This window comes from Phalacrocorax carbo, chromosome 14 (genome assembly GCF_963921805.1).
Source record: "Phalacrocorax carbo chromosome 14, bPhaCar2.1, whole genome shotgun sequence".
In the NCBI taxonomy this organism is placed as follows: domain Eukaryota; kingdom Metazoa; phylum Chordata; class Aves; order Suliformes; family Phalacrocoracidae; genus Phalacrocorax; species Phalacrocorax carbo.
Genome location: NC_087526.1, coordinates 17,452,898 through 17,465,364, shown reverse-complemented (window position 1 = coordinate 17,465,364; position 12,467 = coordinate 17,452,898). Strand labels below are relative to the sequence as shown.

The following is a 12,467-nucleotide window of genomic DNA, read 5'->3' as shown; positions in this document are numbered from 1 at the left end:
GAAAACTGAATGAATTTTTAGTACATCTGAAAAAACTAACTTCTCAGCCCCTGACAAGCTATATAATAGAAGGTATGGCAAACCTTTCCACTACAGTAGATACAGTCACCTTTTGGACATCCTTTATGTAGGAAAACAACATGATAAAATGCGTTTTAACTTTAGTGATCTTGCATGACAAACTGATTGCATTTCTTAAAGTGTATTTTTTGCTGACAACTGTTTAGCCTTTTATTTTGTAAATTCCTGCAAATTCTCAGTTTGAAGTGCAGCATTTTTAAGATGACATTTATCTTTTGTATAATCTTTTGGAGGTACTCATTGAGCTACAGATTGACAAGCCACAAATTTGTTTGATAAGGTCTGAGAATTTGGAAAATAGTAAATCTTGACTTTTTGAAAGAACACATGGTATTAACGGTATTGAAAAACTGTGTTAATGGGTACAGATGTTCTTCCAAACAATTAATGCAGTATTAAGAAGGCATCTGCTGCCTTTGTAAAATAATCCAGAAGTAGTCATGGAATAATGTCAAAAATAAAGATATCACTTGGTACCCTAATGTGTAATCACAGAGCCTTGGGGTTAGTGGTCATATACAATTTTTAAAAAGTGCTTCCTGAAAAGGCATCTCCTTTCTAACTTAAGTACTTATTTAGGCTGCAAAGCTTCGGGGTGTTTCACAATGTCTTTGTTTTAGGTAGCTTTGAAATCAAACGTGTGTTAAAAATTTTTAGTGGTGTACATGAACTGGGGCGTTGTAGCTGTATGGCCATCTTCAGAGAAGGCTTTTTTCTTTTAAAAAAGGAAAAGTTTGGGGGTCTATATTCAGTGCTATAATGTATAATATAGTGAGAGCTAGTCTGTACTCAGCAGTATGTGTTGGGGGTTACAGCAAACAAATCGCTTTTCTGTGTGTTTGATGGAGAATCTCTTCTCCTTCCATGAAAAAAACTTAAGGGAAATAATTGACAGATTTAAGGATTTAGGTTAAACTAAAATACCAGCAGATATTTTTCTTCTACTTGCATACTTATGTTCTGCTTGATTACAGATGCAGTTTACAATTGCCTTGTTTAATTCCCTTGAACTTGTATTATACATGTTGGGGTGAGATGCTGTGTTCTGTAAGGGAGGAGGCAGGGAGCAGACTTCTACCGTATAAATTTCAAATGTACACGTCTATTTCTCAGTTCTGCTTTCTCAGCATTTGAGGATCATAATTTTGGCAGCAGGTAGATGGGGCAAGACACCACTATAATGCTGGTGTGCAACTGAACCATTGGGAGTTCAAAAAACTGTGATCCCTTTGGGTATCTTTTGCCTTTATTACCACTTCCCTCTGACTTCCTAATGCCTATATATTGCTGAACATTTGTAATTTGGGCTTAAACTGGGGAGAATTCCAGCTGAATGTGTAATACCTACGTGTCAGACAGGTGATGAGGACTCCTCCTGAGCTTGCTTAATTAGATAAGAGACATAAAGCCTAAAGCCTCTGGTATACCTCGTGCACTGTTGACACTGATACTTCTGTCAGTGCTTGAATGAGCTGGATTAAAGTTAATTCAGGAACGTGCAGTCATTGATTTCTGACCTGAAGTTCAACACTGCGGTGGTGTCTGAAAATCCACGCTCCTGAGCGTGGGTTTTGTTTCATTTAGTTAAAGCCATCTCCTTTAACATTGGAAATGCCAGACCTGTACCTGGGTGGACATCCAAGTGTGGCAAGCAGGTGTTTTTATTGGAAAAAAGCACTTAAGGATGGGGAATAAGAACTTTACAGGGTCTTTTTGAGTAAATACTGTCACCTGAAATCTAAGTACAAAAACCTACATTTCCATGCTTAACCAACATTAAAAATGTTATTAACGAGTGGTTTGTTGATGTGAGAGTTCTAAAATCCATAGATCCTATCATGGATGAATCATCTTTAGTTAAAAGTGTTCATGTTTTCCTGTATGTGCTTCTGTTTCACTTCTGGGATTGTGTCTGTACACCCCAGTGCCAATGTCCTGCCTGGTGGGGGAACAGTAAGGCTTGGGCTTCCACCTGCTAGTAGAGTATGTACGCAGCAGTGTGACAGAGGCCTCTTGGTGTGGGATCTAAAAACATCTCAGAAAATCACAAGTGGCTTCCTGCTCCTGGGGGACTTGTGGAAGAGTCTGAGCATGCTGTCCTAAGAATAACTGGTCTTGGAGGCTGAAAGCTGAGTTAACTTAATGGACCACGAGTTGCTCTTGGAGATTCCGATTGGACTGAGAGGGAAATTTTTCACAGTGAAAACAGCCAACCATTGGAATAATCTCCCCAGGGAAGTGGTTGACTCGGCCACGTTGAACACTCTTAAGATTTGGCTGGACAGGGTGTTGGGCCATCTTGTCTAGACTGTTATTCCTAGATAGATTGGACTAGATGATCCCTGATGTCCCCTCCATTCTGTGAAACTGTGAACTTACTTCATGGCTAATTATTGAGGGAACAGATAGACATCTCCCCAGATACTAACAACTGTATGTCAAGCATTTATGTTCTCAGGCTGACAAGAATATTAGAGAGATTTGAGGTTTGGAAAGGGGAGAAGTATATTGTCAGAGTAGGTGGTGTAGGTGGAAAAAGGGTGTTTCTTCCATACAAGATTCTCACAAAAAAAAGCACGGAAGTTAAGGTCAAAGATAACTTATACTCAGAACAAGTGCAAATCTGTAACCCAGTACTAACATCTTTTATTTGTCTGTAGGCTTTAATTCACAGAATGGCGGGGGTTGGCAGGGCACCTCTGCAGATCATCCCATCCCACCCCCTGCTTGAGCAGGCACCCCCAGAGCAGGGGCACAGGGCCGCGTCCAGGCGGGGGGTGAATGTCTCCAGGGAAGGGACCCCACAGCCTCTCTGGGCAGCCTGTGCCCCTGCTCTGGCACCTGCACAGGGAAGGGGTTTGTCCTCATGTTCAGGGGGAGCTTCCCGTGTTCCAGCTTGTGCCCGTGGCCCCTTGGCCTGGCGTTGGGCACCACTGAAAAGAGCCCGGCCCATCCCCCTGACACCCGGCCTTTAGATATTTATAAGCATTGATGAGATCCCCCTCAGCCTTCTCTTCTCCAGGCTGAACAAACCCAGTTCTCTCAGCCTTTCCTCACAAGGGAGATGCTCCAGTCCCTGATCATCTTGGTAGCTCTCTGCTGGACTTGCTCGAGCAGTTCCCTGCCCTCTTGAACTGGGGGGCCCAAAACTGGATGCAGCACCCCAGATGTGGCCTCGCTGGGGCAGAGCAGAGGGGGAGGATAACCTCCCTTGCCGTGCTGGCCACACTCCTTTTAATGCAGACTTTTAATTCTAGTCACTTGATGGGAATTTGTTCTCTTCTTGTAGGAAAATAATACAAAACATAACAAAATTAATAACCTTAGGTTTTTTCAGTGTTGTTTTGGCATGGGTGAGTGCACCCTGGTTATACTAGTTTTAACTTGCATGATGTATAGGAAGATCATGATTTTTATAGTGTTTGAATATCAGGAATTTTTAAGGACAAAAGCTCCTCTTAAAGAGGGTTTTCCCGGTCAGTGGTTGGTAGATGATTCAGATCTCTAGTAGTTGCAGACATTTGTAACAACAAATACTATTTGGAGCGTGTATGCTTGTTACGTTTCAAAATGTATATGTCTGTAATGTGTTCTGGAAAGGCAATATAGCATTGCTTGCCAAAATGTAAGTTCCTTTTTTAAAACTCTCAGCAAAATTCTGATTAATTACACATACTAGAGGATGAAAATCCTATTCTGCTGGTCTTTTGGCTCCTCTAATGTTTAGGGAACAGAATTGGTGATAAGGGTTTAGCTAAATCAAGTCCTCTCTCAGAAACCCCGGTGACAATCTGTTGGCAAATTTTTGCAGCCAGTTAAAGCTGTTCCACATATGCGAAAACAGGCTTAGAAGCACTCTGCAGATGTTTGTGTGGCTTTACTTTTACAAACAGATATTACTTTAAAGGTGAGCTGCCTTTGGTTTGCACACACCTTCTATCATGTTTGTAGTTGTATTTCACAGAACTCTTAAGATTACTTATTTGCATAGACATGCGTGAGGGATTCTATTTGCCTTATGCTTACCACATGGCTTTCTAATTTTGTCACTTAGCTTTTGGTTTCAGTTAGGGAGAAGCTTAATATCTTTGCATGCAGTTTCAGGGAGCAGCTGTGTATCCTGCAGCTTACCTAGGTGGGCTTTGATTCCTTCAAGGTAGTGTAAAAGCTGTCATTTTAAGCCTGACGATGTAGTACATAAAGAAGTCCATCCTGCCTTGCTCACTTGGTTTCTTACAGCTAGGCTCCATGATCTGGACACAGTGTACCAGTTACACCTCAAAATGCAGGTAAAGCCTTCATGCTCACCCAGCTGGTAGCCCCCTCTGAAGGTGTGTCAATGTTTGTACAGTAGTGCACTGCACGCTTAAAAGCTTTTTGTTTGGTATGCACCTCACTGGTTTTATGATTATGAATTTAATGCCAGCACAGGGAGAAAACAGTGAGTGAGGGTTCAGACTAAATACTGCCTTGAGTAGTTCTTGCAATGCCAAGTAATGTTTCAGGCTCAAAAATCACAACTTTGTGACCGTGGAAGGATCATGTGTTTAAAATGTGGATGATTATGAGAATAGATGTATTCCCAAGCAAGCACCGGCTCCAAAATGGTTCTTAGAATTTTGAGACTGACTGCACAGAAGTGGTAACATTAGACCCCCACAGGTCAAATTTTCACATTTATGTGAATAGATGAAATGTGAGGGACGAGGTTTTAGCCATCACTATCCAGAATCACCTGTGAAGTTACCCCTGGGATATATAAAAATTTATGCCTGCAGTTCAAGAATGGTAATGGTAACAAACAAAATAATCTTTAAAATAATACACATGGAAGCACCAGAGAACATGTGTTGTATAGAGACCTGATGGGTTTAGTTTTAACAGCTGGTGAAGGAATAATTTGATCTTTACTTCATTTCCTGGTCTCCACAGAAATATTGTGACTAGAAGTCTTCTCAGTTTAACAGGTAATTGTGTGTGAAGATCTAATGGCTAGAAACTGCAGCAAGGCTGACTTTATTTGGGGGAAAATGCTAAGTGTTTATGTACACAGTTAGCTTTCTGGATAGCTTACCAATGTCTTGTAGAAGATGCAGACCTCCAGGCAAGATACTGTGCTGCTGCCAAACATTCCTGTCCCAGTAGGAGCCAATTCAAACAAAGAATTGGGGGTGGGGTGGGGTTTTATTTTGTGGACTCAAAAGCTTCACATGGTGACATTTTACTGTAAACTTAACTACTAAACATGGCCTTAGCTTGAACCTTGGATAATACAGCACAATGAGAAGTGAGAGACTTAAAGCTGAAGGGATGGGGTTTTTCTCTATAGTGAAAGTTAAAGGAGACCTTCAGTCTCTGTGCTTAATATTGAAATGGCTAATTGAATGTTGGTTATAAACATGGAAGGAATAGCAGGTGGTAGGTCTATCATTAACCTTCCTCTGTAGTCAGAGGAAACACCCACCAAGCTCCTCTGAAAAGACAAGTGGCTGAAAATCTGTAGCTAATACAGCAAAACTTTCTCTCCATAAAAAACAGTTTTAGCACCAGGCGTTGTGAGCAAAAATTGTATGTACGTGTAAGGATGGAAGCTCCCCGCTTTAGATGTTGGTGTAATGAGTTGGCTTCAGAGCATTTGGCTGGAGCACAGGCCCTTCAGAGGCTCTCCTGGGTGGCTGAGTTGGGCACCAGCTTCCTGCTGTGCCCTGGCAGCAGGAAGTTCTATTGTGTTACTTGTAAAGAAGGAAAACGCCCCCAAATGGGGTGGTACCATCACATAATAATTTGAACACGAGCCCCCAGCGTGCCCTGGCAGCCAAGGGGGCCAGCCGTGCCCTGGGGGGCACCGAGCCCTGCATCGCAGCCGGGCGAGGGGGGGATTGTCCCGCTCTGCCCCGCGCTGGGGCGGCCTCACCCCGAGCGCTGTGGGCAGCGTTGGGCGCCGCAGGACATGGAGGGTATAAAGCTACTGGAGAGTGTCCCGAGGGGGGTCATGGGGTTGGTGAAGGGTTTAGAGGGGAAACCGTACGAGGAGCGGCTGAAGTCCCTTGGGTTGTTCAGCTGGAGCAGGGGAGGCCGAGGGCAGCCCTCATGGGCTCTGCAGCTCCCTCCCGAGGGCAGGAGGAGGGGCAGGGCTGGTCTCTGCTCTCTGGTGCCCAACGCCAGGCCCCGAGGGAACGGCAGGGAGATGTGCCAGGGGAGGGTTAGGCTGGGCATTAGGGAAAGGTCCTTCCCCCAGAGGGTGGTGGAGCCCTGGCACAGGCTCCCCAGGGAGGCATCACGGCACCAGCCTGGCGATGTTCCAGAAGCACTTGGACACGGCCCTCAGAGACACGGTGTGAATTTGGGGTGTCCTGTGCAGGGACGGGAGCTGGGCTCGATGGTCCTTGCGGGTCCCTTCCAGCTCAGGGCATTCTATGATTCTACTATTCTAATTTAAACTTTGTTTTGAACTGTGTGGGAATGTAATTGTTTTTATTACTCTGAATATATTCCTTTTGCTTGTTGCAGTAATTTTTGTCGTCTTTCTTTACCCTGTGTCTTTATTACCTCTGTTTCTAAACTTCAGCTAACATGATCCTGTGCTCCTCTTGTAACTTCTGGCTGATCAGTTAGAAGCCATTCCCTGTATCTTCTCAAGAATGTGTCCATCTCAGTGGAGGGGAAGCTCTGAGCTTGGATACAGGGCCTCATCATGAGGGTTGTGTGATGGTATAACAGTTTCCCTTATCTTTGTACTTTTTTTTTTTTTGGCTAAATCTTCAGACACCATTATCCCCTTCTGCTGCAGTCAAGTTTTCCCATCTTCATGTTATTTAATAGAAACAAGTTCTTTTGTCCTGAATGCTGTTTTTTAGCTTTATAGTCAAGAGAACCTTTCTGCTTTTGCTTTCACTAAACCCACAGGCCATTTCACTGACTGTTCCTTAAATATTTTTCATTCTTTATGAATGCGACTTTTGATGGTGTACAGTATATTTTGATTTTGGTATTGGCAAACTGTATCATTCTGCAAGTGTGATCCACTTGTCTGGCTTTGTGGCAATCTTGTTACCATAAATGCTTGAAGCAGCATCCCTGTCAGGATGTTCTTAATATGGCTATGCCATAATATCTTTCTCTCTTTCTCCTTGTCATTATCTTTGAAACACCCAAAAGCAATGTCTTCATTTCTACTGTTTTCTTCTCAAAATTAACTGAATATTCTTTTAACCAGTCTGATGTGCATATGACCTCTTAACCCTTCCCTGTACATCAGCCTCCACAGTACCATTCCTGTTTTTCATTATGAATGACTTAGTTCTGCTTGTCATAACACAGTACTTAAAAACTGAGTATGCTTCAGATACAGCTATCTAGGATGCTTTTCGTCACTACGACATAACCTTTAAACGTGCAGCTCAGTAACACTCACCCATTTTTATTGCTACATGCTGAAGATTTCTGAACAAGCTGTCCCACATTCTTACACCAAGATCGTGTTAATGTTACCTTTAACACTCCCATTCTATGCGTTCCAGCATATGTGCGCTTGTGGAAAGTCTTCCTCTTTCTGCACTTATTCTTGTTTGTAATGTTTCTGGGTCCTTTTGTGTTCCTTGTTTTCAACTACTTCTAATAATGTCTTAATTTTCATTCATGTGCTACATACCTTCAGTTTTACATCACTGTTGCTAGGTCAGGGTGTTAGGTTTAAACACTTCTTAATCCTCCAAGTTTGAAAAGACTTGTAAATATGGAAATTATATTTTAGTGCTGGCAGAACAAATAGAAAAATTATATTTGGAAGCTGTTCTGTAAAAGTGACACCTCCTTTCTGTTGTCCTCTAGTTGGTGAGGGATGTTTTTTATGCTGTGTGCATATTAGTGATGGATAATTGCTTGGATCTCTTTATATCTGTGTGGTTCCAAATTTGTATATCTCTTCTGTTGTATTGGGTATAGATACTGGTGACAGTAATCTGATTTACTCTTAAAGTGTTTCTTAGCAAAGCCATGAATTCTATGTTTTTCTAAATGCTGGAAGAAGAAATAGGAATTTACCAGGTCAAGTTTAGGTATATCCCTGGGTTGCACAGCAGTGCTCTGTAAAACAGATGCCTTAAAGTTCTTCCATTTGAGTCTGAAGACTTCCCTTGCTTTTTTTGATAAACTAATTAACTATAGCTCATAGGGGTAATTTTTTAACAGGTGCAAGCAATTTTTCTTTTGCTTAGTTTTATTCTTTCATTGCTGCTTGAAAATTGAAATAAATTTCAATTTTACTTGAAAAATGTAGTTCTGACATAACTGCCTCCATTGTTTCTAGAAATAACCAGGCTTCAGTGGTAGGACAAGGCACCCAGAAAGCAGGTAGCAAAATAATTACAAGCAAAGAAGCAGAACTGTTTTCCTTGGAAAGTGCTTTAACAGTTGTAAACAATTCAGTAAATACTTGATAGAACATAATCTTCAGTATTCTGACTAAAATACACAATCTCCATATAATTCAGTCTCGTATCTGTAGTATATATCACTATATACAGTGATACTAGCTGTTGGGCAAGGAACTTGTGGAAGCAAAATGTTCTCTGACAGTAAGTCATTTGTAAAAACACTGGCATTGTGCCAATCAATTTTTATGAGCACAGCAGGACAGTTTTTCCTTAAAAGCTATTGATCTTAAAGGGAGATACAGCATTAAAACTTTATTTTTAGCATTTCATAGCTAACATGTTTGAATGCATGCCCATTTCTTAACTTTTTTTTGTTGTTTTAAGTTTAGGAAACCATTTGATAAATATAGCAAATGCATGGGGGAATTTATCTGTTTTGTTCTTACAGTAACAAAACCTTGTAAGAGAGCAGATTTTCTTGCATCAAAAAAAGCTGCAACTGTTGATCAAGAGCACAAGTTTAGATGCAAGTTCTTGGACTGTTCAAAATCCTTCCGCAAAGCCAAGTTATTGCATTATCACATTAAATACTTTCATGGAGTGGAGAAGGCTGCAGAATCACAGCAGAACCCTGTAAAAAGAAATATTCAAACCAGAGCTTCTTTGGCTTCTGAAAAAGCTAATCAAGAAAGGTCAAAAAGAAGACGGACCACAGCTGGTTCATTGTGTAAGTATGTTGCTGATCTTTTTTTTTTTCCTATTTTTTTTTTAAACAGCAAGCAGGAAAAGCAGAATTTTTTTTTCTTTGGGGCTGAAGGAGTGACTTTAGGGCTCCGTCTTAGCATGTTTCTTTGTGGAGAAGAAGCACAATATGTGTAAACATGTTTTAGAGAAGATAATACTGAAGAAACGCCCTCATCTAGAAATGCACATCATGTTCTGTAATGAACCGACTACACAGCTTCTCTTATTCCTTTGTAACAATTTTGCAACAATTTACTTGAGTATTAAACCTCTGTTCTTTTTTTCAAAACTACAATTCCCTGAGCTTGTGATTTCCCCACCCCCCGGCCTGACAAATATCTAAATAGTTTTGTTCAAACACTTTTGTCCTTTTCTGTGTTACGGAAACAGTCTGTGTAACTCCAGTTCTCTCCTATTTTTTACTTGGTCTTTAGATTTCACGGTCTGACTTCCAAGAGTATGCTTAGCTAGAAATCTAGTACCAGTTTCTGTGGTATTTACAATTCTTATTGCTGGACCTGTGGGGGGCAAAAAAGTCCTAGTTCAGTTGCTACAGCTGTGCTTGAAAAGATCCTCACAAAACTGATGGGTAGTGGAAAGGGATAAAAACTTAATGACTAGGAAAAAAATAAATTCTTAAGTTAAAACTGCTTTGCAGTCTTCAGAATCATGTTAACTTCTGCTTCACTGTCTCATTCTCTGAAGCACTTTCTTCCTTCCTAGTATCTTGCATAACATCGGAGGGGCAACCTACGTCTAATTGCGAACTGCGGCAGTGTTGTTGATAACCTATCCAAACCTGTTCCTGTGGACTGACTTCTCTTTACTGCAGGTCCATAAAATTTGACATCGCTTCTGACTTCTGATTGAGTCTTTTATAAAATCTAGCTTTCTCTTTGCTGAATTCCCTGGTGTTTTTTGTCTTCATATTTGACTGTTCATTAATATTCTGTTTAATTAAGAATTTCAACGTCTTGCAAGTTGTTCACTGGGCTACAGCTCACTACAGCAGGAATACACCTAGGCTTGCTTTGCTTCATGTCTGCTTTTCCTAATATCTCCAGGAAACATTTTTTTTTTAATTTGAGGCGATCATCTAGTTCGAGTGCTACTGCCTGCTCCTAACAAGATAAGTGTAACTTAATATACTGCTACTACATGTAAACTTCTATACCCCAAATACTTCTGTAACTTTAAATAATGCAAAGGCATAAGATTTGATTCATAGAGGAAGATTTTCCTTTAAATGCATTAGTATGTGCCAGCTTGCGTGTATTAGCTTTGTGCGCAGCTTAAATGAACTGAAATTACTGCCTTGAGGAAACACAACTGAGATGAGTGCTTTATGAAGAACAGCTGCTAACAACTGCACAGTGATCAAAATAGGCTTCTTGCATGTCATGTGCTTTTCGATAAACAGACTTCTATTCTGCTTTTTGTAACTGCATAATTATTTTGGTTTGAGAAGTTGTTTATCTGTGATTGTCTTGAATGAATATCTAGTCTTGACTAGTGACTCAATACCCTTTCGTTTATCCTTTCCCTCAAGTGCACACTGTTGGTGTGATGTCATCATCTTGGCTGCTATGGCAGGTAATTCTTCATGGTGTTGAGTTATAACTGCATTTGCTTATATTAAGCCCCACCCTTTCCTTTCCCCATTTGTAGGTGGGTGCTTTTAACCTGGATTGTTTTGGTGTTGTGCTTAATAGCATATCCCTGCAAATAACCCCTGGGTTGTACTGACAGCTGTTGAACGGTGCATTGAGGTAGAAGGCGAACTGTAAAGTTTTCAAGTCACCTTCAGTGTCAAAGCCTGCTATTGTGGAGCTACAGTAAGGCTTTTCTTGATGAAGAAAAGTAATGTCATTATATATCAACTATATTGCATATCTTATATTAAGTGCCGTTTAGTTGTTAACTTGGCCTGTTCTTAATTATTCCAATTTTTGTTACGGGGGTACCACACATATTCTGAAGTAGAGTAAATGGAGTTTATGAGCTCATACTCCTGTCCTTTTGCAAGCATCTCTTCTGTTCGTAATGACATGTATAGGAAGACAGCCTGCAAAGCAAGACTTTTTCAATGTCTCCTCAACACTTTTATGTCACCTTTTTTAAAGGCTTTTCAGGATATACTGATTAGTGAGAGCGAAGGCTTTTTAATACATAAGTATGGTACATGGTGGGTTTACTTTTAATCTTTACAATCCTTTTGTGAGCAAAACTTCTCCTGTTCAAAGTGAATATATTGAAATCATTTTACCTTTTGGTACAAATGTCCTTTTCTGTTCTTTATACTTCACTCTCTTGGATAGGTTTTAGTGCTTAAGAAAAGGTGGCAATTTCTAATAGATAACACTCATGATTTCTGAAATCTTATTCCATAAGCTTGGAGATACTCTTGCTTTAGAAGTTTTATCACACTTAAGAAGTTTTATTTTGGAGTTCTGGGAATCCTTACAGTTTCTGCTACACATCAAATTATAAATAAATAAATGGTGGGGTGGACTGTGGGCTAGATTTAAAGTGAAAATACTTAATTGTTTCTAAAGTTTTAAGAAATTACGCAATATTCAGAACAGCAGGAAAACTTTTTCCTTGTAGTGATTAAAATTTAGAATGTCGACACGTAGAAAAGATGGATGTAAGTCGTCTTAAATGACCATGTTGTGGGATGCAGTTTAAGCATAACTACTTTGCACTAAAGTGGAGGCTCTGAAATTTCAGCATCGGAAATGCATATTGTGGCTTTAAGACTTCAATGAGCTGGAAAGGTTGATGTGGAACTGATGTGTCCTGTCTCCCTTTTCCTTAAGAAGGATCTTGCCTTTGCAGTGGCAAATATTATAAGTATCTCTCTAAATTCTGTAGTGGCCCTTCATTCAACAGCGAGAAGGAACTACCATTGCCTGGCTTGTATTTTAGATATGCCTTACTACTCTGAACAGAATGATGCAGGCTTAAATGGTTACTGGAGGCATTCAGGCAATATCTCTTCTCTAATTTATCAGGAAATACTGCTAGATCATTATGATGAACCAATCTTCCACCAGCCCCACTTATAACACTTACCTCCATGAGTATTGTTGCTATTTGGTCTCTACTGGAAGAATTATCCTTGTAGAGAATAGGGCAGTGAATTTTGCATCCTGCTGGTATACAGGAGATGCAGGTATTTCTGCCCTCAGCTCCTGGGTTGCATTGCACCTTGACAGCTGCATTATAGAGCCACCAGCAGCCATTCTGTTAAAGAGGAGAATCAAG

General features: G+C 40.6%; 1 protein-coding gene across 2 annotated transcripts in view; it reads left to right on the top strand.

The window, feature by feature from the left end:
• Positions 1-12,467, top strand: part of PHF20 (PHD finger protein 20) — a 77,430-nt gene that overhangs the window by 29,412 nt on the left and 35,551 nt on the right. Inside the window, exon 13 of one of the 2 annotated variants that reach the window (XM_064465100.1) lies at positions 8,905-9,183. The exons of the other annotated variant lie outside the window; for it this stretch is intronic. Coding sequence (XP_064321170.1) covers positions 8,905-9,183 — 279 coding nt within the window. The remainder of the gene's footprint in view (positions 1-8,904; positions 9,184-12,467) is intronic. 2 annotated transcript variants of the gene reach the window in all.